Raw genomic sequence first — 26,029 nt, forward strand, 5'->3', positions numbered from 1 at the left:
AAATTCTCTACAAACACACTAGTTGGTATTGCTCACCCCTGCTGGGCCATCTGTGACATGGATTTTAATTTCTTCCTGAACTGCAACTTGTCTCAGTTTGTTCAGATTATCTAACCACTTACCGAATTATCTAACCATCTACTATGTCCTCCCCACAAAAGTTTCACTTCTTTCTATCCCTACAACGCAGCTTCGTGATTCCTTATTCTAGGAATTTACTGAGTTGAAATAGTGTTATTTCCGCCTCTTCAAGTATACTTTTTTTTTTTTTTTTTTTTTGAGATGAGTCTTACTCTGTTGCCCAGGCTGGAGTGCACTGGCGCAGTCTTGGCTCGCTGCAACTTTGGCCTCCTGGGTTACAGCGATTCTCCCACCTCAGCCTCCTGAGTAGCTGGGACTACTTTAAGGGCACACCACTATGTCTGGCCAGTTTTTGTATTTTTAGTAGAGATAAGGTTTCGCCATGTTAACCAAGATGGTCTCAAACTCCTAAACTCAGGCGATTCAGCTGCCTCAGCCTCCCAAAGTGCTGGGATTACAGGAATGAGCCACTGTGCCTGGACCTCAAGTATACAATTTTTACTGAATTGTATTTCCTTCTCGCTGTCCTAATTTAATAGCATTATAAGGTCATACCACATTTTCTAGGATGTTAAACATTCCTCCCTACTTCCTAACTCATGTGTCTCTTAAACATAATGGTGGCGTATATAGATAGACAACTTAGTGTGCAGGTTCTTTGCTATGGTCACAGATAAAAAAAAAAAAAGTACTGTATTACAGACTCAGGATTGAGCTTAAAGCCCTCCATCACCAACCCTAACCTAAACTGCTACTAACTCACTGTTAAAATATGATTTACAGTTAAGGAGAAGCTACTGTTGATAAAGCTCTTAAGAAATTTTAACACACAACCAGATTTACAAACTGCTGTTTTGAACATTAATGAATGTATTTTAAGGAAAAAATAAAACTAAAAATCTATCATGCTATTTAGGCTTTTTATGAACCAACTAGTTCATTCGGCAAATATTTACTAAGCATCTACCATATTCAGGCACTGTTATAGGCACCAGGGATACATCAGTAAACCAAAAACATAGCCCTTGCCCTCAAGTAAGCCCACAGTCTAGCTGGAGAAGACTGACAAGAAATCAATAAACTAAATAATATGCCATATACTGTAGGGCAGTTGTTAGTGCCTGAGCAGGGTGGGGACCAGCAGTGCAAAGGGACAGAGAGTGATAGTGGCTACTATCTTATATAGTGAGATGAGAGCAGGCTTTTCTGATAAAGTGACATTTGAGAAGCAGCGTGAACCAAAAAGCAGCAGCAAGCCGTGCACAAAGACAGTAACAACAACAACAGAAAGAGTGGTAGGAAAAGCAGTTTACCTTAAAGGATATTAAATTACTAAATTATTTTTAAAACTATTTGATCTACAGGGATCATCTTCCATTCAATCAACATCAAAACAGCAGGAAATGGTGTATATGGATATCTTCCCTAGCAAACTGAGTAAATATTCTTATATTTTTGTTTTAATCCACTGAATTTAGGAAACAAGAATAACTAAACAATGATTCTAAAGATACCCTGACGGTAATTTTAAAAACTGCTATAGGCCCGGTGACGTGGCTGACATCTGTAATCCAGGCACTGTGGGAGACCAAGGCAGGTGGATCACATGAGGTCAGGAGTTTGATACCAGCCTGGCCAATACGGTGAAACTCTGTATCTAATAAAAATAAACAAATTAGCTGGACATGGTGGCACACGCCTGTAATCCCAGCTACTACGGAGGCTGAGGCAGGAGAATTGCTTGAACCCAGCAGGCAGAGGTTGCAGTGAGCCAAGATTGTGCCATTGCACTCCACCCTGGGCAACAGAGCAAGACTCAATCTAAAAAAAAAAAAACAAACTGCATATAAACCACTGGAATATATATAAACATTACAACTCAGAAGGGTCATGATAATCCAATTAGTAGGTACCATGGTTTTATATGTAAAAGAATATAAAAATAATTAATTTTGAATATAATCTTGAAAATCTTACAGGATGATTTCATATAAATTCTTAAACATCTCTTACATTTTTACAATTTAAGGAACTAGTACTTTTAAAAAGTTAACACTGTTTATACTGATGGCAGGTAACATACATATCAATTTACTTATAGCAAGTAATTCCTGCAATTATTTTTACTAAATACCTATTTACCATAAGAGTAATATATATTCACACAAATTATTAATCTGAAAACCTATTAAACAAGCACCATTATTTATACTTTAATCAAAGAATAGGTAAATGTACAATTTAAAAATAAGTGACTGTGAGTGTTAAGCACTCAAATACACCTGTAATGACAACCAGAGCAAACATAAGAGTAAGGAGAAGTGCAATGGCTTGCTGTGATAAAACCTTTACCAATTCTATGTATCATAAAGGGGATGGATACTTCATTAATTACCCCTTGGTATAACCTTACTCAGATTCCTTTAAAATTTCCTTATCGAAACTATATAAACCAAGATAACATTCTGTCTCCCAGCATTATTCTCAGTTTACCATACTACAGTGGAAGCTCACTGTAACTGACTCCACTATAGGCTGGATTAACAGCACAATTATACCTGTGAATCTTTTTTTAAAACTTTTGGAAGCAGATCACTCTAGATTCTTGAAGAGTTCCAGGAACTGCTATTTCCAACCATGCAAACTTAATTCCCAAATTATTTTCCACTATGAAAAATATAATATTATCAAGGGAAAAGGTGAAGAGAGGCCAAATCAATGATTTACGCCTACTCAGCACAATTCTTTGGGAATATTATCATACAGATAAAAAATTTGGAGTTGCTGCAATTACCTTCTGTTAAGTGGTAGTTACTCTGGTATAGTGTCCAGTCTTTCTACCATTCCAGAGGACTCTTGGAAAAAGGGCTGTGGAGAAGTAGAATTAGAGTCCTCCCCAGTATTCATCTGAGTTTGTTAAGACCTCTTGTTCACAGACCTATAACTAAGTGGCTTCAACTGACGGTCCATCACAGATGGTGTGTCATAACGGAAAGAATATAGGTTTTGGATTCTGATACGGGATCAAAGCCTGTCTCAGCCTCTTGCTATTGTGTGATCTTGGGCAAGCTACTTAGTCTTTTTCAGACTCAGTTTTCTCAGATATGAAATAATACACTCTTATGAAGGTAGCTGTAAAGACCAGAAATAATGTATTTAAGGCATCAAAGACAGGGCCTGAAACACAGGCTCTCAGTAAATGCCATTATGAATAGTAAGATCTACAAAGCAAAATCCAGTATTGAAGCTATAATTCAGAGTCTATTTTCATCGATTAAAATGTCTTATGAAAGGGCTAAAGATAAAATAATTATAATAGTTTATTTTATTACCATCAAGTTCACAAAAGTGATCCCGTGAATCATCGTATCTTGCCCAGTCAATGAAAGCTTCTTTGCTTTGATTACTATGGGAAAGAGAAATAAAAAAGAAAAATTATTAAATTTGGAGTTGAAAATGTTAACACTGTATTCTAGTGTAATTAAAATAGGTAATTTGAGGTCAGTTAAAGATTAGGTGATGTCACATTCTGTTATATTAAGGAATGACAACAAGCAAGTCATATAAAAATACATATATTAATTTCCTTGGTTAATTCATATTTCTTAACTACATTGAATTAGGACTAGTTCAAAAACAATTTTGACTAGAAAATAACTTACAAATAAATATCACATGTAAACACAAAACTCAAGCTAAACTTTTCAATTCACTTAAAAATTATGTTAAATCTATTTTTTCCTGAAGTAGAAATTAAATATACTTTCAGAATTCTTTTAAATTACTTTTATACTTACAAGATCTAAAATATCAAGAACTGTATTTCTACAATCTCCCCTGCAATGTGGTATTCACTGGTGACACCAATGCCACTTTTATCATGGGTATCATTCCTTTTACATCCATCCTACTTCACATTTAACAAAACCTATGATCAAGACTTCTAACCTCAAGAACTGATAAGGAACAACTACATTTACCGAAATCAACTTTGATCTACGTTAACTTAAACCTATATTCAGGCCTTCCCTGTATAGAATACTCATGATGACAGGATCTATCAGAGAAGTATAATTTTGCTACCCTCTTTATTCGTAACACAAAAGGAAAAAACAAGGTACAAAACTGTATAAATCAGGCATATAAAGGTAAGAATCACATAATTCCTAAATGTGGTACCTGTCATAATCGTGAATTTGTTTCGTGTTTGAGAAACCGCTACAAAGAAGTATATAAGCTTGGCTGAACGACATCAACTATATCAATACATTTTTCCAGTTTAACTTACTATGTTATTTTTTCTCTATTGGAGTATGTAATAAAAGTTAATGAAAAAAATTGTACCACCGCTGACTCAACTGAAATACATGATGCCATAAACAATGCCTAATTACAGCTAAAATGACGTAACTAAAGTTGTGTTTAATAAGATAGAATCTATGTTGAAAACAGTGAAGAACAAATCAATAGTGACATAAATTCCTATTTTCTTGTTAACAGTATGACTGACTTTCAGGAACTTTCTTCTTTGAGCATCCTGCTTTGAGGAGACACATTCTCATTTGAAACTTTGCTGATTATTTCACCTAACCCCTGCCTAAAACCATGGGGAAGTCACGCCTAAGTCACAAAAAACACTGAAGGTGCATCTAATGCTAATAAAGCTGGCTCAGCTTGATTCATAAATGAGTTAGAACGGACCTTAGAGGTCATCCAGTTCAGTTTTTCCAAAAGTCAGTTTGAAGACGGATGCAACACTCTTTGCATGAGAATTTCTTGGGCTTAATTCAGCACTTCTTCCAAGATAGTGTACCGAGGTTAAAGTAGTAGTTTCAAACTGGGAAGTGGGGAGCATAAAAGATGGAATAAGGAATGAGAAACTTTCTGGATGTGATAAATATCTTTTTTTCTTTTTCTTTTTTTTTTTTTGAGACAGGTCTCCCTGCATCTAGACTGGAGTGCAGTGATGTCATAGCTCACAGTAGCCTTAAGTTCATGGGCTCAAGTGATCCATCTTCAGCCTCCCATGTAGCTCAGATTACAGATACATACCACCACATCCGGCTAATTTTTTTATTTCTATTTTTTGTAAAGATGAGGTCTCACTGTGTTGCCCAGGCTGGTCTCAAACTCCTGGGCTCAAGTGATCTACCTGTCTTGGCCTCGCAAAGTGCTGGGATTACAGGCGTGAGTCACCATGCCAAGTCTCTCTCTCTCTCTACATAGATATATACGCATACACACACACACACACACACACACACACACACACACACACACAGAGGTGTGTGTATTTTTTTTTTTTTTTCTGAGACACAATTTCACTCTGTCACCCAGACTGGAGTGCAGTGGCATGATCTTGGCTCACTGCAACCTCTGTCTCCTGGGCTCTAGTGATTTTTCTGCTTCAACCTCCTGAGTAGCTGAGCTTACAGGCACCCACCACCATGCCTGGCTAATTTTTTTTAGTAGAGACAGGGCTTCACCATGTTGGCCAGGATGGTCTCGAACTCCTGGCCTCACGAGATCCCCCTGCCTCAGACTACCAAAGTGCTGGGATTACAGGCATGAGCCACCATACCCAGCCTATGGTGTCTTAATTGTGATGACGTTATATGGCTGGACATATGTCAAAATCAAACTGTATACTTTATGTGCAGTGTATTATATTTTATTAAACCTCAAAATAAAGCTGTCTAAAGATTATAGTACCAATCGCTGGAGAAGTTGTAGAACAAGTGAGTGATACACTGCTAGTAGCAATATAATTTAGTGAAAATTTTGGAAAACGATTTGGCAGTACCTAATACCATTCCTAGGTATATTCTCCATGGAAATGTACACATGTACCTACCAAATTTATTTATTTATTTAATTTACAGATAGGGTCTCTGCCACTCAGGCTGTAGTACAGTGGCACAATCATAGCTCACTGCAGTCTCAAACTCATGACCTCAAGTGATCCTCCTGCCTCAGCCTCTTGAGTAGCTGAGACCATAGGCACATGCCAGGCTAATTTTTTTTTAAATTTTTTTGTAGAGACAGGATCTCACTTTGTTGTCCAGGCTGGTCTGGAACACGCAGCTTCACACAATCCTCCTGCCTTGCCCTCCCGAAGCACTGGGATTACAGGCATGAGCCACCATGACCAGCTGTATCCACTAAAATCTTTTTGAAATGGCCCGAAAGTATAAGCTATCAACAGCAGAATGGAAAATGGAAACACGGTACATTCTTACTATAGAATACTACATGCCAATAAAAAAAAGAATTAAATGTTACTATGCCCAAAAACATGAATGAGTCTCAGATACATGTTAACAAAAAGAAGCCAGATACAAAAGAATATGTTCTGTATCATTTTATTTATAAATAATTAAAACCAATCTCAGTCAGTACTTTGGAAGATGATAATGACTAGAAAGTACACATGTTAATCTTCTGGGCAGCAAGTATATCGCTCTAGATGGTGGCTACAGAGTTGGGTTCACTTTGTGAAGTTAAATTGACCTTTACACTTAAGAATTTTATACTCTACTGTATGTGTATTATACTTAAACTTTCTAGGCTTAAAAAATAATTTCTGTTCAACAAAACACTATAAGCAAAATTATAAGACAGTCCTAACAACCAATACAGCCAACAAAGGATTATCACATTACATAAAGAGTGCTTACAAATCAGTAATAATTTAAAAAGCCAACCCAATGGAGAAAAAAATGACAAAGAATATAAATGGCAAAGAATATAAACTGGCAATTTACCCCAATATCTTGTAATGACTTAAGCCTAGTCCCTAGATCATTCCTCTATTTACACTCTCTTCCTTGGTGATCTCATTCAGGTTTATGGCTGCTATATACCATCTATTCGTTGACTGACTTTCAGACCTCTCCCCTAATTCAGACTTGTGTATCCAACTGCCTACCTGAAATCTCCAAGTGGATGTCTCACAGGCAGCTCAAACTTAACAAATCCAAATTTGACTATAACTTTTTATCAAACTTGCTCCTCCTGTAGGTGTCCACAGGTCAGTAAATGGCAACTCCATTTTTATAATTCCAAATCTTGTAGTCATCCAAAAGCTCCTATCTTAATACCACATACCCAATGCTGCAGCAAATCCTGTTAGCTTTATCTTCAAAATACATCCAGAACCTGACTGCTTCTCATCACTTCCACTGCTATCACTCGGTCTAAATCACCATAATAGCTTATTTGGATTACTACAATAATCATGTAACAAGGCTTCTGCAAAGTAACATCAGGTTCCCTCAACACATTCCCTTACTCCTCTGCTCAAAACCTCCCAGTGACTTTTTATTCTACCCAATCTAAAAGCAATACTCATTATAATTGCTTTCAAGGCTCTACAAGATCTCTGCCCGCCCCACCTCCTGCCCCATCCCTAGCATCTTTTGCCCTTGTCTTCCACTACTTTGCCCTTGATCACCGGGCTCCAGTCACATTGGTCTTACTGTGTTTAGGTCTAGGCATGATCCTGCCAAGTGGGATTTCAACTAACATTTATATATACCTGGAATGCTCACCCCACAGGCAACCATATTATGACTCGTGCCTCCACCTTCTTCAGCAATTTGTTCAAATGTCCTATTATCACTTTGGTCTCTCTGACCACCCAATTTAAAACAGTGCCACTCTCTCACTCCTAGCCCTCTTTGATCTTCCCTGCTTTATTATTTTCCCTAGCATTCATCATTTTACTTCTCATATTTTATTAAGTCAATAGTTAATAACATTATTATTACATTATTTCCTCCAAAAAGGATCAAGCTACACAAAGGCAGAAATTTTATCAGGTACACTACTGTATCCCTAGCACCCTAGAACAGTGCTTGGCACACCGTAGACATTCATTTGTTGAATAAGAAACTCAAATGTTCCGTAAATTCAAAATGCTCTAATCCACTAGTAATCACAAAGTATAAATTAAACAAAAATGAGGTGCTATTTCACACTCATCAAATGTTATCAACTTTTGACAAGGATGTAGAGAATGTACAAGCTCTCAGCACTGGAGTCAGTACATACTCACACCAAGTACTACGGAATGTCATCAGGCAGTATCAACAATGTATACAAAAAGACAATCCTAAGATTCAACATTTTTACTTCTAATGTAAAAAAAAAAAATTTGGGAATGCTCAAGATGGCATGTTTGTAAAATTAAATAATTGAAAACAGCTAAGCATCCATCAGTAGGAGAGTAGCTAAGTAAAATATGGCATATTTATATGATGAAAATCATTCACCAGTTAAAAGAATAAATCTGTGTTTCAACATGGACAGATCTAGAAAGCAAACTGTAATGAAAAAAGCTACAGAATGTTAAATATATCATTTATATAAAGGAAAAATTAAACCATATATACAAAATAAAACTATTTTATACATATAAATACATGAGAAAAACAAAAACATGGACTGGATATAGACCACCAAATTCATGATAGTAGTTACCTCTGCTGGATTAGGGAAAAGAACATAAGGAATTTTAAATTTGTGATGTTTCTTGTTCCTTAAAACATATGGCAGAAAATGTTAATATTTATCTGGAATAGAGGCTTATTTATTTGAAATAGAGGATATATATGTGGGTGTTTCTTTCATTTTCCTATATTAAATTTTTTCTTCAATAAGATTGCTAATTTATACTGAGTCATTAGCAACTGAGTCATTTGTACATAGATACAAATCTTTTTTTTTGAGCGGGCGTCAGAGTCTTGCTCTTGTCACCAAGGCTGGAGGGCAATGGTGCAATCTGGGCTCACTGCAACCTCTGCCTTCCAGGTTCAAGCAATTCTCCTGCCTCAGCCTCCCAAGTAGTTGTGATTACAGGCACCCGGCCACCATGCCCAGCTCATATTTGTATTTTTAGTAGAGATGGAGTTTCACTATGTTCACTAGTCTAGTCTTGAATTCCTGACCTCAGGTGATCTGCTCACCTCAACCTCCCAAAGTGCTGGAAATACAGGTATGAGCCACCATGCCCAGCTCATAAATGCAAATCTAATCAAACGGAAATGTAAAGGAATTTCTGAAATATCCCAATCCCAACTACTGATTATTCGCAACTACTGATTATGTCTAGTCATTTTACACTGCACAATTTGAGGCCATTTGTATATTACTTATGCTGATTTCTGTTTAGAATAAGGAAAAATTAGCAGAAAAAAATCTATGAAATTTAACAGGCTAATAACAACTTTTATCATTCAAAATGTAACGTGCAGACTGAATTACTATTTATAAAAAAATTAGGACTTCAAGTCCCTTCTTCCAAAGTAATCAGGAAGAATGGATCCATAAACCCTGCTAGCTGAACAATCTTGTACATTTCTACTATTTAAAAGATTTGCTATGGATGATATATTCTAGAAACTTAAGGATAAATCAGCCAAGAAGAGGCAAAGCTATTACAAAATTTGGGACAAAGAATAACTTTCTTCCTTTAAAAAATATATTAGTTAAAACTTTAATGGGTACAAAAATGTTTTTCCAAAAATCAAGGTAATATTTTCTTAATACTACCAAAATAAAACTTGCCTTAGTGTGCTGTTAATTGCTCCCAGTTTATTAGCTTGCTCACAGTCTTCTAATTCTTTGGTATTGTTTGCCATTTTCAAGTACTGAAAAGAAGTTCATAAGTTTAGTAATAATTATTGCCTTATGCTTTATTTCAGTTTCTACTGGCAGAATAATCAATCTGTCAACAATGATATACACCAAATATAGATCATTCCATTATAAAAATCCCTATCATATGTAAGAAATACAAATGAAAATCAGGCAGAAATGTCCACCAATTAAATATTACTTCCGTCAACAATGTATTAAAATTTAACAATTAGGCTGGGCGCGGTGGCTTATGCCTGTAATTCCAGCACTTTGGGAAGCTGAAGAGGGTGGGTCACTGAGGTCAGGAGTTCAAGATCAGCCTGGTCAACATGATGAAACCCCGTCTCTACTTAAAAAATAAAAATTAGCAGGGTGTGGTGGCACATGCCTGTAATCCCAGCTATTCAGGAGGCTGAGGCAGAAGAATTGCTGGAACCTGTGAGGTGGAGGTTGAAGTAAGCTGAGATCACACCACTGCACTCCAGCCTGTGTGACAGAGCAAGATTCCGTCTCAAAAAAAAATAAATAAAAATGTAAAAATAAAATTCAACAATTAACACTGATGGGTTTGTGATAATGTCAACTCAAAAAAAAAAACCCTCTTGGGAGGTAAATTGGATCACACACACACACACACACGCGGTCACATTTAGTTCCCAAGAGGGTTTTAATATACATAAAAGATATATACACATACATATGTGTATGTGTGTGTGCGTGTGTGTGTGTGTATATATATATATGTTTGCAAAATGGTTAAACCTTTGAACCTGCAGCCCCACTGAGAACACATCCCAAGGCAACCAGTTTTTTTTAAAAAAAGGTACAGCTGCTTTTGAAAATTATTTGGTATTATTTGTAATGTTGAGATAGGCATGCCTTTGGTTCAGCAATCCTGCCTTGACATGCAGACCTAGAAAAGCTCTTACATGTGAACATAAGGAGACAAAGGACAAAAATGCGAGTGCATTACTGTTTGAAATAGCCAAAAACTGGAAACTGAAATGTCCACTGATAGAGGAACGGCTAATGTGTGTTACAGTCATACAACTGAACACGGCTAGTAAGATGATGAACAAAATCTACATATACCAACAGAGAAAATTTCAAAAGCATAAGACAGTAAAAACACAAACTGAAAAAAAAAAAAAGAGTTTGTAACCTAAAGAAATACAAAAATATTTAAATTACAAAAAATTTTTTACACACAATAAATTACATATTACTTGTGGATACACATGCAATAAAAGTACCAACTATATTACTTGTAGATACACCTGAAATAAGAATATAAAACCACAGAAGGATATTTCAGAAAAATGGTTAGCTCCAGGGAGGTAGGAAGTAGAATGGACTGGGAAAGAGCTGGGGAATTTCAATTGCTTTCATATGGTTTTACTTATTTCAAATCTGAAGCAAAAACAAATAGGATAAAGTAAAAACAAAAGATTACACAGGAGAGAGCAAGAAGAAAATGGAAAGGACACACAAGAAGGGGACAGAGAAAGGGTATGATGGCCTTTATTATGTATGCATAGTCATGAAAAACTAGCAATAGTTATCTAAAAATGTATCAATGGCAAAATAAATTACGATACTCTCGTAAGAGGACAAGAACAATCATTAAAAATGAATATCTTAATACCATCTGAAAGTACTCTACTCAAAATTTCTGGGTAATTATTTACTCTATATAATTCTGAACCTGCCAGGCTGACTAGTTGAAACAAAAGACTAAAAATAGCTATGTGACAAAACACCTGCTGACTAGGGGATCTGAAGCTGTAGTTACATTTAATAGTTCTTCCAGACATTTTAAAAACAGTACTGAGCTAATTTCAAAAGAATCTAGGAATGTACAACCTATCTGTAATTGATGCAAGAGTTAGGGATTTGGAATTCTGAGGCAAAAAGTCTCCGTTCCCAACTAACCACATTATGGTTCTTTATTATACCCACTGTCATTCAGTAAATGGTAACTTTCATGATGTAAAGCAGAAAAACATTCAAGGAAGAGGTGGGACTTACCTTATTAGAATGCCCAGCTTTTATTCCAACTGGAATTTTACTCTTAAAACAAGAAAAACAAAAATTTTTAAAGTCATCTTTGCTTTTTTAAAATTTCTTCACAAATTGTCAATGCAAGGTTCTAATTCATCAAGTATTTTGTTCTATGAGGGGCACATACACACTCACTCAAATTCTGTCTTCACAATATCTCATAAGGTAAAAGAGTTATCCCAATATACAGACTATAAGTATAGAAAATTGAGTGACATACACAAAGTCAGAAAGCCAAAATCAGCTCTAATAACTCCTAATGCAGTATTTTTTATATTTACATATTTTAGGTTAAAAACACTGATAATCACTTCTTCCACAAATTTTGTTACCATAGAACATAAACTTTTAAAAGTTCAAAATTCTTTGCAATGTACTATGTGGAACTTTAACTTCTGCTTTAATAAAGTATAGGCAATTTTGGATTACTAGAAGGCTTTTTTGATCCACATAATTAACCTAGAGTTTACCAATCTAATCTAGGGTTTACCAATGGGAGAACTGTGTGTAGATGGAACATTCTTTTTCACAAGGCCAGTGATTAGTGTTTGGTTTTAATAAATGTATCTGAATTATTACAACTGGTTTATCAAATAGAACTTTAAACAAAAATACATAATACATACATACATATGGGTGTGTGTGTGTGTGTATCTATCTATCTATCTATCTATCTGTCTATATATATATATATATATATATATATATATATATATTTTTTTTTTTTTGAGACAGTCTCGCTCTGTCACCCAAGCTGGAGTGCAGTGGCTCAATCTTGGCTCATTGTAACCTCTGCCTCCGGGGTTCAAGCGATTCTCCTGCCTCAGCCGCCTGAGCAGCTGGAATTATTAGAGGAGTGCACCACCACACCCGGCTAATATTTGTATTTTTAGTAAAGATGGGGTTTCACCATGTTGGTCAGGCTGGTCTTGAACTCCTGACCTCCTGATACACCCACCTCGGTCTCCCAAAGTGTTGGGATTACAGGCGTGAGCCACCACACCCAGCCATGTCTTTTATTCTTAAAGGAAACTAAATATTATAAATTTTTAAACAACTTTCCCTGTTGAAAGGACATTGGTATATATTTTTAAGGACAACAAACTAGACTAACTGATTAGTTAAGAAAAGCAAAAAGTGAAAGGAAAACAAAGCTGACAACTAATTAGTGTTGGAGAGGTATATATTAATTACACTAGATCACAAAAATCAAAGTCTAAAGTGTAGCATTCTCTTGTATTAAGTATAGGTTTTTAAAAAATGTAAATGTAACAAGGCCAAACGAAAATAATTCCAAGCCTGAAACTTTCCCAAATAAATCACTGTAAATTTGAAGTATGGGGTCCAGTAGCTTGTTTTTGTTTTTTTATCTATGAAACGAGATGCTGATTCAATAAAGCATGAAATAAAGACAACTGCAGATCCAATCCTAGAACAAGCTTCTGATTTCCCTTTCATTTTAGAATAAGACTGTATTTCCACATTCCATCACCAGTATCACTGGCTACAAGTGTCTTGAAATCCATTTTGGTGTCAAGTATAGAATTTTCAATAACCTGGTTATAAAGGAGAGAGCTAAGAGCATATGGATTTGCTGACATGTCCAAATCCACTGTCATTAGCCTAAAACAGAGGTTATGCTTATCTAAAAGTCTAAGAGAAAACAGTCTTTGTCCTATTATTTTATTTATCATACCTCTGGACAGGGCTCCACATGACAGTCTTTTATTGAACAGTGGCCATCTTCTGCCCAGAAAGGACAAGGTCGCTTCAGATTAACCTTGAGAGAAAGAATAAATTAAAGTTAGTAAACTCATATTATAGTTATAGAATGCTGTCAAAGTGTCACTGTGCTGGGCACCAGTGACACAGTAGTGGGTAAGAAGGAATGCTTCCTATCCTAGTGGCACCTATATGGTTCAGAATTTTAAATGACTGTAATGAGCTAGATCATGCCATTGCACTCCAGCCTGGGTGACAGAGAAAGCATTTAGAACTACTTTAATGTCCTCCAGCCCCCTAATGATACCTTATTAACAAGAGTTCTCTCATGCACCCATTTATTCAACAAATAAGAACTGAGCATCCACTATGTGTCACGCACTGGGTAGGCTCTGGGGGAAAAATGGGCAGAAAAAGAACTCGCCTCTCCCTCTGGAACTTAAAAATCTATTGAAGGAAACAAATTAAATATTTGCATGTTTATTACAAGTTGTGGTCAGTGCTACAAAGAAAATCCAGAGTACTATAATAGTTGTTTTGGTGGATGACGGCCTCTGTGGCGGTAATATTTTAGGACGGAGGAAGTGTGCATATGGATAAGGCAATAAAAAGCCTGGATATTTGTCGTGAACTAAAAAAAATACCAGTTGGGCTGACGTTTAGTGTAGAGGGGGAGGGTGGCAAAGCATGAGGATGGAGGTAAACAAGGGACAGATCATGCAGGACGTTTTAACCACAGTAAAAACTCTAGATTTTCGTATTCTACACATTACAGGAAGACAGTAATTCAGCAGGACTTGCAGACTGCCCACGGCAAAATCTAGGTTTCATTCTTTCCTTCCTTTTCTTGTTCCCCATCAAACAATTCATTTTCCACTTTTCACCACCTACCTCTTGCCTACACTATCACAACAGTCTCCCTGCTCCTACTTCTACTTCTATTTCCATACAGCAACTACAGTTATCTATTTAAAATGGATCATATCATATCAATCCTTCTTGAAAAACCTTCCCGTGGCTTCCCATCACTCTTAGAGTACATAAACTCTGCAGCAACTTCCACAATGCCATCCATAACCTGGCCTCTGGCCTACCTCTCTGACCCCTTCTATCATGCTCCTCTGGCCACACTGGCCTTGCTGGGAACATACCACGCTCCCTAGGTCTCATGGTCTTTACCTTGTTTTTCTTTTTTTTTTTTTTGAGACGGAGTTTCACTCTTGCTACCCAGGCTGGAGTGCAATGGTGCAATCTCGGCTCACCGCAACCTCCGCCTCCTGGGTTCAGGCAATTCTCCTGCCTCAGCCTCCTGAGCAGCTGGGATTACAGGCAAGTGCCACCGTGCCCAGCTAATTTTTTTTTTAGTAGAGACGGGGTTTCACGATGTTGACCAGGATGGTCTCGATCTCTTGACCTCGTGATCCACCCGCCTCGGCCTCCCAAAGGGCTGGGATTACAGGCGTGAGCCACCGCGCCCAGCTATCTTGTTTTTCTTTGAGACAGAGTCTTGCTCTGTTACCCAGGCTGGGGTGCAGTGGCACAATCCTGGCTCACTGCAGCCTCAAACTCCTGGGCTCAAGCGATCTTCCTACCTCAGTCTCCCAAGTAGCTGGGACCACAGATGTACCACCATGCCTGGCTAATTTTTGTTTTTAAGTAGAGATGAGGTCTCCTACGTTTCCCAGTTGGGCTGGAATTCCTGGGCTCAAACGATCCACCCATCTCAGACTCCCAAAGTGTTCAGAGTACAGATATGAGCCACCATCCCAGCCTCAAGGTCTTTGTATCAGCTGTACTCTCTGCCTGTATTACTGTTACTACAGATCTTATGTCAGCTCACTCTTTCACCTCATTCAAGACTCTCACGTATCACCTCAGCAGAGACCATTCCTGACCAGGCTTGCTAAAGCAGTGCTCAGTATGCAACCTCTACCCCAACGTGCTGTTTTATATTCTTTTACAGCACTTATCACTAACTAAATGTTATCTGCTTATTTGTTGTCTGTACCTCCCACCAGCATGAGGATCAGAATTTTGCATTATCTTAGTCTTAGTGCTTAGAACAGTGCATAAAAATACATAGTCAGACACATAATTAATATGGTTAAGTAACCAATATCTATATTACAGAGAAGGCGGCAAAGATATGTAGACTGGCCACACAGAGGAGAGGGTGATCAACTCTGACTTTTGGTTTGCAAAATGGGTATGACTAGAAGTGTTTGCGAGAGATTTATAGGCAGCAGGGCAGGATGTGCATAGACAAAGAACCTTAAAACAGCCTGGCACATTTGGGGACTGCAAGTTCTCAGCCTCGACACCTCCCTTAAGCTTCTGGCCTGTATATCCACCTGCTTCCTGGATTATCTCTTCCTGCACAGGGCATTCATAGTTACCTCAAAATTAACATATCCCAAACTGCACCCCTCTTTCTAGTGATTCTCACCATCTGGGTAAACAGCAACTCCATTATTCTAGTTCCTCAAGCCAAAATCTTGGCAGCTTTTCCAGCAATCCCTGAGGGTCTGGCCTCTGACAAGCTACAATCTGGGAACCTATGTAACAAATAAAGAATAAACCTCCTTGAGCTTACACAGAAGGAAGAGCACTCTGTGTGCCTTCTTCCCCTGGCTTACTTCAGGCAATCATGCCAGCCACAGACTCTCTCCTTGGAAAGAGGCTGGAGGCCTCTGCCAGCAAGAACAGGAGGAACAGCACTCTCTGTGCTTGCTTCCCTGGTTTGCTCCTGAGCTAAGTTTCTGCAATTTCTCTTTAGAAGGAGGCAGGGGGACCTCTCTGTGACTAGAAAGAGGAGGAGATATTCCCAGTGTCTTCTCCTCTAGCTTACTTCAGGGAACTCCAGATCAAAAGGTTAACCCTACAATGTGTATCTGAGACTTCTTGCTTGAACGAGAGTGAGCACTCTCTGTACCTCCTTTCCTGGCTTGCTCCAGACACGGTCTCAGCCCTGAAATCTCTCCATAGCATTTCTGTACACTAAAAATGAACAATCAAAAAACACTGAGAAAACAAACATATTTAAAATAACATCAAGAAATAAAACAGTTGTAACTTTAACCAAGAAGGTGAAAGATCTATGTACTAGAAACTAAAACACTAATGAAAGAAACTGAAAACAAGTAAGTGGTAAGATATCCTATATTCATTGATTGGAAGAATTAAACTGTTAAAATGTCCATACTACCCAAAGTGATCTACAGACTCAATGCAATTCCTGTCTAAATTCTTATATCATTTCTTTACAGATATATGTAAAATGATCCAGCCAGGCACAGCAGCTCACATCTGTAATCCCAGCACTTTAGGAAGCAGAGGTGGGAGAGTTAGTTGAGGTCAGTTCAAAGTTTTCCAGGTTACAGGGAGCTATGATTATGCCACTGCACTCCAGCCCAGGCAATAGAGCAACACCCTGTCTCAAAACACAAAACAAAACCAAAAACAAAAAAAGGAAGAAAAACTAACAATCCTAAAATTTGTATGGAACTAGAAAAGACCCTGATTAGCCAAAGCAAACATGAGCAAAAAGACCAAAGGTGGAGTCATCGCATGCCCTGATTTCAAAATATATGGTAAAGCTACTGTAATCACAACAGCATGGTACTGGCATAAAAACAGACACATCAACCAATGGAACAACTTAGGAAGCCCGGAAATAAACCTAAGAATCCCAAGTATGTATGATAACTGATATCTGACAACAGTGTCAAGAACACACAACAGGGAAAGGACAGACTCTTTCATAAGGTGTTGAGACAACTAGATATCCACGTTCACAGGAATGAAGCTGGATCCTTATCTCATAAAAAAAATCAATTCAAAATGGATAAAGACTTAAATGTGATATCTGACATTATAAAGTGATTAGCAGAAAATACAGTGGGAGATCTCCTCAGCACTGCCATGTCTGAGCAACGATTTCTGGGACAGGACTCCAAAAGCACAGGCAGGAAAAGCAAAAAAACAGACAAATGGGATTACATCAAAATGAAGCACTTCTGCACAGCAAAGGGAACAATCAAAAGAGTAAAAGACACCCCATGGATTGTGAGAGAGTATTTACAAACCATACATCTAACAAGGGACTAATAACCAAAATGTATAAGGAACTCAAACAACCCAATAGGGAGAACACAAGTAACTTGATTTCAAAAAGGGAAAAGGATCTGAACAGACATTTCACGAAAGAAGAGGTAAGAATTGCCTATGGATATGTGAAAAAATACTCAACATTTCTAATCATCAGGGAGACGTAAATTAAAACCATGGTGAGCTATCACCTCACACCTGTTAGAATGGCTACTATCAAAAAGATGAATGATAACAAGTGTTGACAAGGATGTGGAGAAAAAGAAACCCTTGTAAATTATTGATGGGAATATAAATTAGTACAGACGTTTTAGAAAAAAAACTATGGTGGTTTCTAAAAAAACTAAAAAAAGAATTACCACATGAGCCAGCAAACCCTTCTGGGAATTTAAAGGAATTGAAATCAGTGTGTTTAAAAGATATCTACATTCCCATGTTCATTTCAGCACTATTCACAATAGCTAAGATATAACCTAATAACCTAAGGGTTGGTCTTGAAGGGACCTCAAATTATCCACCAGCCTTGGCCTCCCAAAGTGTTGGGATTACAGGAGTGAGCTACCGTGCCTGGTCCTGCTGTTTTAAGCTGCTAAATTTAAGGCTAATTTTTTATTCAGCAACAGAAATACATAGTGCAAGGAGTAGACTGTAGACACTGTAACATGTTACTCAGATCACGCTTCAAGAATAAAGGGGTTATAATCAGCCCAGCTGTGGAAATGTTGCAGGTAGACAACCTCAGTTAAAAAGAGCCACCTTACCCAAGATTGGCCTTCATCCAATGACCAACTGATGTATGGATAGAAAGGCCTAGACCTCTCACCCCAAATGGGGACAACTAACTCTGAAGGCTTATTCCATCTTAAGAATTCCCCACAGGCTTACCTGATGTTTCCACTGAGGCTACATCACAGCTTGATTTCTCCCTTTGCCCAATCCTGATTTACGGCCTTCCCCAAACTGTTGGTCCTAAGAGTAGTCTCTAATTAAGCTCTTGTACACTTATCACCGTCTCAGAATATGCTTCCCGGAGAACCTAACCTGTGGCAACTTGTCTAGCTCCAGGAAAAAAAATAAAAAGTTCTGTTTTTTTTTTGTTTTGTTTTGTTTGAAATGAAGTCTCGCTCTGTCCCCCAGGCTGGAGTGCAGTTCTGCCTGTAATCCCGGCACTTCAGGAGGCTGAGGCAGGTGACTCGCTTAAGGCCGGGAGTTCAAGACAAGCCTGGCCAACATGGTGAAACCCCGTCTCTACTAAAAATACAAAAATTAGCCAGGCATGGTGGCACACACTTGTAGTCCCAGCTACTTAGGAGGCCTGAGGCAGGAGAATTGCTTGAACTCAGGAGGCAGAGATTGCAGTGAGCCAAGATCACGCCACAGTGCTCTAGCTTGGGTGACAAAGTGAGACTCTGTCTCAAAAAAGAAAAGGTGGGAGGGGAGTAAGGGATGAGAAATTACATAAGGGATACAATCGATGCACACTATTTGGGTGATGGTTCCATTAAAAGCCCAGGCTTCACCACTAGGCAATATATCCATGTAAAAAAACTGCACTTGTACCCCTTAAATTTATACAAAAAATGTAAAATAAAATTTTATGGCTCTAGTTTTTTCTTTTTTTCGTCTTTTTTAAATCACAGCCATCACACTGGATAGTTATTTTTTCTTGTTTGACTGTGCTGGGTAGTATATCCAACAGTTATGGAAATAGTGGATATCCTTGTCTTGATTCCTGACGAAGTGAGAATTCCTCTAGTATGCAAGATGTTAGCTATGCTAACGTCAGAACTGAAATAATCAGGTTAAGAAATATACAATTCCTTATTTATTAAATTATTTTAAAAATCAGGAGCATATATTTAATTTTCTCCATAAAACTTAGCTTATAACATCTGAAATCATATTTTATTGTTTAATTATCGTTTGTCGCTCTTATCAGAGCAAAAGTTTTGTCTTATTCACTACTGTATCCATAGTACCTGCTACAAACTAATCATTCAATAAATATTTAGTGCATAAAGGAATGGACTGAGAAGTAGAAAAGAGAAGTTAGAAATACCAGCTACAGCAGCCAACTGCCAAACTGCATAAAGGCATACCTACACCTGTGTTCCTTGCTTCTTGAATAATAAGTGTGTATGTGGTATGTGTTTAAAATTCACCTCTTTTTGGCGGGGTGTGGTAGCTCATGCCTGTAATCCCACCACTTTGGGAGCCCGAGGTAGGTGGATGACCTTAGGTCAGGAGTTCTGGATAGCCTGGTCAACATGGTGAAACCCCATATCTACTAAAAATATAAAAATTAGCCAGGTACGGTGGTGTGGGCCTGTAATCCCAGCTACTCAGGAGGCTGAGGCAAGAGAACCACTTGAATCCAGGAGGCTGAGGTTGCAGTGAACCAAGACTGCACCACTGCACTCCGGTCTGGGTGACAGAGCGAGACTCTCTCAAAAATAGTAATAATAAAAAATTAACCTCCTCTCTTAGCTTTTTCTTTTTAAAGCTTTCCTTTTTTGCCACTGTTGTAGGCAGAGTATATTGGGTAGAGTATATTCCTTTTTATTTATTTCATAGATTGACACAATAAAAAGAGGAGTGGATATCACCCAAATATCCTAAAGTTAGAGCTGAATGCATTAACTAGATCATGGCATTAACCCTCCGCTGTGAGAGGGTATGAGGACATTTTGGTTTCCTATGGAATAATTTCACTGTGTTGATCAGAACATTTTTAAACCCCATGTGTAAGAGGAAGAATGAGATTGTATGTTGAGTAGCCAAGTAGCCAAGAGCCACATTGCCATTTTTGCCAATCCAACTTCCACTTTTCCTTCTTTTGTAACAGTCCCTCCCTAATTTCCCTTTGGGAAACAATGACTCCACTTTTATTCATGCAAATGAGACTGTCAACCAAGATGTCCTTCCTTCTTTTGGTCCAGGGGGTCACATATTCTGACCCTACCTAGACAGAAACATAACTCTTGGCATATAGTTTGCAAAATATAGAAAAATAGTAAATTTGATGCAAAACTCCAGTGATTCCTTAAAGAAAATGGTCATTAGTTCCATGTTTAGTTTCATCTTTTCTGAAGTAAGCTTCCTCATCTCATCTTTCAATTTTGTTAGCTACTCAATATCTTTTTTTAATAAAACTTCTGTTTTATTTGTTAGCCAACAAAAATACCCTATCTGGGATACCTAAACTATGACGTCTTCGTTTGAAAAATGTTCCTAATACTGAGAATATTGTAATGTGAAGATTAAATGAGATATGCATTCCAACATTCAAATATTTGAGTACTTCTACTGACCAAGCCTGCTAGGGATAAAGAAATAGAAGCCGCAATCCCAGAGTGAAGGAGTGAAAGACTGAGGGACGTGACATTATGTAGAGATGTAAACTGGACCTCTTGTGAAGAGATGGTCTTTGATGCAAGAAACGCTTCCTCCATTGTATTACATTGAACCATATGAAACTGGCATATTCAATCATTTTTGAAACATAAAAGTAAAAATTTCACATAGTTCAACGTAATGGTAGAAAAGAAGCAAGAGAAAGCAGCTACAAATGCATTTAGATTTATAAATTTAGTGGGGGAAATTTAAAGAAGCACCTGTCTTATTTGTATGTAAAATGCCTAGAATAATAAGACACTTAATAGTTTATTTAGGTATAGATTACTCTTTGATATAAATTCATGAAATATGCATTCCTAAAGGATTTTGTATAGAGGAGAAACATTCATCACCTTTTTTGGATATTCCTGATGCTGACAGGAAAGAGGGATGTGTTTCCAAATCTTTAATTCTCTTACTTGTTATCTTTCTGCACAAGATACTAAATTTTTTTTATCCTCAAAAATATTTAATTTAGCTGACCTAAACCTAGAAAACAAAAATAAAACATGTATTTATTTGTATAGATCAGTTGAGGCCAGGAATTCAAGATCAGTCTTGGCAAACATGGCAAGACCCTATCTCTAAAACAAAAACATATATATATTATTAAATAATAAAATATATATATTTAGGCCAGGCGCAGTGGCTTATGCCTGTAATCCTAGCACTTTGGGAGGCTGACACAAGTGGATACATCTGAGGTCAAGAGTTCAAAACCAGCCTGGTCAACATGGCGAAACCCCATCTCTATTAAAAATACAAAAACTAGCTGGGTGTACTCAGATGGCTGAGGCAGACAAATCACTTGAACCCAGGAGGCAGAGGTTGCAGTGAGCTGGGATCGTGCCACTGCACTCCAGCCTGGGCGACAAAGCAAGACTCTGTCTCAAAAATAGTAATAATAATAAAAAATAAAATGTTGTTCTAAAATGTCAAACACTGTTCTTCTGAATATTGCCTTACTGCCATATTTAAAGATTGCTTTTATCTTTAAACTATGACTGGTTATTTTGTAAAGGTCTACAGTTAACTATTACCAGATTTAAGAACAATTCTGGAGCATTACTACGTGTAGTGGTCTACTTGAAGCCTCAGCCTGTTTTGCCAGTGCTCTCAGAAAGAGGTCCAACAAAAGGTGTTGCTGCAGTACTCTGTACTGCTAACAATGCTAGCACACTGCCATCAGCACAACTCAAAGGCTGAGTAGGTGTGACCAGATGGCAGAGCTATGTTATAAAGGAGGCTGACAAAATAAGTCTGTAGCATTTTCAGCTTCTGTAGAGAGAGGAGTCTCTGCCACAAAACCAAAACTGAAAAATGAGAAACTCCTCAAACAAAGGAAGGGGGCTAAGATTGGTATTGTTTAAAAAGATGGACAGCTTTTTACTGTAATACACAATAAATTCAAATGATGAAAGTAGACACAGGGTGCTGAGAGGAACTGAAATGGGTTTTCAAAAGGATCATAAAGGTCACATCTGCAGACGGCAATATATAGAAACCTTTGATATCAATAGAATAAAAAATTACAACCTTACCTTGTAATAACGAAAATAGTCTCGCTCTTGCAATTTTTTTATTTTGGGGAAGATTTTGTAGGTATTGAAGTTATCGATGCTGTCAATATCACACAAACAATCATCCAGAACTCCAGTGACCTAGAATTTAATTTAAAATATCTAAATTACTGATGTTTCAACCTTAACAAATCTATACTATTATATAAAAATATAATTTACTCAAGTTAGCTGGTATTTGCTTATTAAGATACAACATTAATGCAGTTAACTTACTTTTTACTGTGGTCAATAAAATAAAAAACAGAAAGATTAGCTATCCCCATTCGAAAGAACTTTTTAAGTGCTTGAAGAGTACTGAATTCTCCTTCCTCTACCTAAACATATATGAAATCCAAGTAGCCACTGCAATACAAAAGCACTATCTTCCCAAACTAACCTAGAAGTTACAGATGGTAGTAACATTGCTGTCACTAGCACCTCTTTCATCTCTTTCCTTTAGGCTGACATTTACGGAACACTTACGTGATACACACAGTATTAAGAGCTTTATGTTACCTCATTTACTCTTCAAAAGTATTCCATAAGTGAGGTATTATTACCTTTATATTACAAATAAGAAAATTAAGGTTTAGCAGCCTTGGCTGAGTGCGGTGTCTCACACCTGTAATTCCAGCACTTTGGGAGTCTGAGTTGGGTGGATCACCTGAGGTCAGGAGTTTGAGACCAGCCTAACATGGCAAAACCTTGTCTCTACTAAAAATACAAAGATTAGCCAGACATGGTGGTGCATGCTTGTAATCCCAGCTACTCAGGAGGCTGATGCAAGAGAATTGCTTGAACCTGGGAGGCGGAGGTTGCAGTGAGCCAAGATCGTACCATTGTACTCCAGCCTGGGCAACAGAGCGAGACTTTGTCTTAAAAAAAAAAAAAAAAAAAAAAAAAAAAAAGGCTTAGCAGCTTTAAAAGTAATTTTTCCAAAGGAGAAATGGAACTTACTCCCAATCTGTCAGACTTTAAAATCTGATCTTATCCACTAATCCAAGAAGGAAATTGGTATTTACAAAGTGAATTTAGAGTCCCAAAATTCCACAAAACATTCTTCAGCTAATTTAAAAATGGAACTCACTGGCTGATATGCATGACGTGGATTTATCTTCCAGGAATTATCCTGAATGAAAAAGCCAAGCCAAAAGGTTACATACTGTATAATTCCGTTTATGGAACACTTTTTAAATTAAAAAAACATTTTAGAAATGGAAAGCATATTATTGGTTTCCAGGAATTAAGGACTGGGGTAGGAGATGGAAGGTGGAGGAGGTAGGGTAGAAAGGAAGTAGTGCTATAAAAGGGCAACAGGAGGAATATTTGCGGTGATGAAACTGTTCAGTATTTTGACTGTGACGGTGAAGACATGAACCTGTACGTGTGATAAAATTATATGGAACTAATACATACACGCACAAACAAAACAAATAATACTGAGAGAATCTGAATAGGATCAGTAGATTCTATCACTGTCAATATCCTAGTTACAACACTGTGCTACATGTTTACAAGATGTTACCATTGGGATAAATAAAGAGTATATAGGATTTCTCTGTGTTACTTCTTGCAACTGCATATGAACTTATAACTAAAATTTCCAAAAAAACAAAAAAATGGGGCTCAGCCTGTTAAAGGTTATTTACGTGGTCCATAGGAGGAATATATGCAAGTATCAGAAAATGGAAACCAGTCTTCGCAAGCTGTTTCATTCTCATTCTCTCCCCCTAGGACTATAAATGCGTCTCCAGACTCCCTTCAACAGAGTTAGGGCTACATTATCTTGAGATAAGTGATCATTATCAAGAATTCTGGCTCTAGAGTTATATATACTTTGCTATCCCACTCACTAGGTCATAACTCACAAATTTCATTCCATTGCTCTATCTACAAGACTTCAAATTCTATTTTTTTCTTTTTTTCCCTCCAGCATGAAATATATTCGTAAAGACTTCAAATGCTAGCCCCTAAATAACAAAAGGAAAAATACAAACCAAAAAGCTTTCCAGGTTTTAAAAATATTTTATCTAGAAATTGTTCTTATAAATTTTTATTAAATTGCTGACTTGTAGGTTATAAAGCACCGTATTTTACTTCTTTAAAACATTTTAATTGTGGTAAGGGATGGGTTAAGGTATACGAAGTTGCCATGTACATATTTGTAACCTTTAAAGACTCCCGATACAGAAACCTGTGCATCACCAAAAACTTTTTAAATACTACCAGTATTATAAGTAAAACAGAAAACAGATCTTGGTAAGGATGTGGAAAAAAGGGAATGCTTACACACTGTTAGTGGGAATGTAAATTAGTTCAACTCCTTTGAAAAACAATATGGAGATTTATCAAAGAACTAAAAGCAGAACCATCATTTGACCCAGCAATCCCACTATCTACCCAAGGAAATCATTATATCGAAGACACCTGCACTTGAACGTTTATGGCAGCACTATTCACAGCAGTGAAGTCACGTAATCATCACATAGTCAAGTGCCCATCAACAGTGGATGGAATGACGAAAATGTGGTCCATGTTAACCATGGAATACTAAGTAGCCATAAAAAAGAATGAAATCATGTCCTTTGCAGGAACATGGGTGCAGCTGGAGGCCATTATCCTAAGTGAATTAATGCAAAAACAGAAAATCAAACATTGCATGTTCTCATTTATAAGTGGCAACTAACAATGAATACACATGAAGATAGAGATGAAAACAACAAACACTGGGGATCCTAGAAGGTGAACACGAGAGAGGGAAACAAGAGCTGGAAAAACCGTCTACACCCATGTAACGAACCTGCACATGTACCCGCTGAATCTTAGAAAAAAATATTACCAGCATCCTTTAAGGTCCCCCTTAATCACATCTACCTCCTCTCCCTAATGGTAAAAATTAAATACTGTTTTTCTTACCAGTTTTTCTTTTTCTGATAATGCATCCCTAAACAATATGAGGTTTTTTCCCCCGTTTTTGAACTTTAATATTAATGGAATCTAACACGTGAATTTTTCTGTAATCTGCTTATTTTGCTAACACTTTATTACGGCATCTATCTACGATGATGAGGGTTTATAGTACCTCATTCATTTTCCCTGTTGCAAGTGTTACATTTTATTAGAATGTCATAATTTATTCATTCTACTCTTGAGGCATACAGTAGGCAGAATACCCACCCCCAAGATGTCCCTAATTCCTGAAATATGCAAATATATTATTTTTGCATGGCAAAGGGGACTTGAAAGATGTGATCAAGTTAAGGCTCTTGAGATGGGAAACCTATACTGGATTATGCGGGTGGGATGAGTGTAGTTACAAAATTCCTTATGAGAGAGGAACACGGGAGTGTCAGAGTCAGAGAGAGACTGGAAGATGCTATTCTGCTGGGCTTTGAAGACGAAGGAATAAAGAGGTCATAAGCCAAAAATCATGGAAACATCTAGAAGCTTGAAAAGGCGCC

At 37.4% G+C, this 26,029-nt stretch overlaps 1 protein-coding gene across 3 annotated transcripts in view; it reads right to left on the reverse strand.

Annotated features, from left to right (window-relative positions):
• ERO1B (endoplasmic reticulum oxidoreductase 1 beta) overlaps positions 1-26,029 on the reverse strand; it is a 59,155-nt gene that overhangs the window by 23,864 nt on the left and 9,262 nt on the right. For all 3 annotated transcript variants that reach the window (XM_003935356.4, XM_074385349.1, XM_010345890.3), the window contains exons 2-6: positions 22,548-22,667; positions 13,478-13,561; positions 11,749-11,790; positions 9,649-9,731; positions 3,414-3,487 (exon numbers count right to left, since the gene is read on the reverse strand). In XM_003935356.4, the coding sequence (XP_003935405.2) occupies positions 3,414-3,487; positions 9,649-9,731; positions 11,749-11,790; positions 13,478-13,561; positions 22,548-22,667 (403 nt within the window). The remainder of the gene's footprint in view (positions 1-3,413; positions 3,488-9,648; positions 9,732-11,748; positions 11,791-13,477; positions 13,562-22,547; positions 22,668-26,029) is intronic.

This window comes from Saimiri boliviensis, chromosome 14 (genome assembly GCF_048565385.1).
Source record: "Saimiri boliviensis isolate mSaiBol1 chromosome 14, mSaiBol1.pri, whole genome shotgun sequence".
NCBI classification, from domain to species: domain Eukaryota; kingdom Metazoa; phylum Chordata; class Mammalia; order Primates; family Cebidae; genus Saimiri; species Saimiri boliviensis.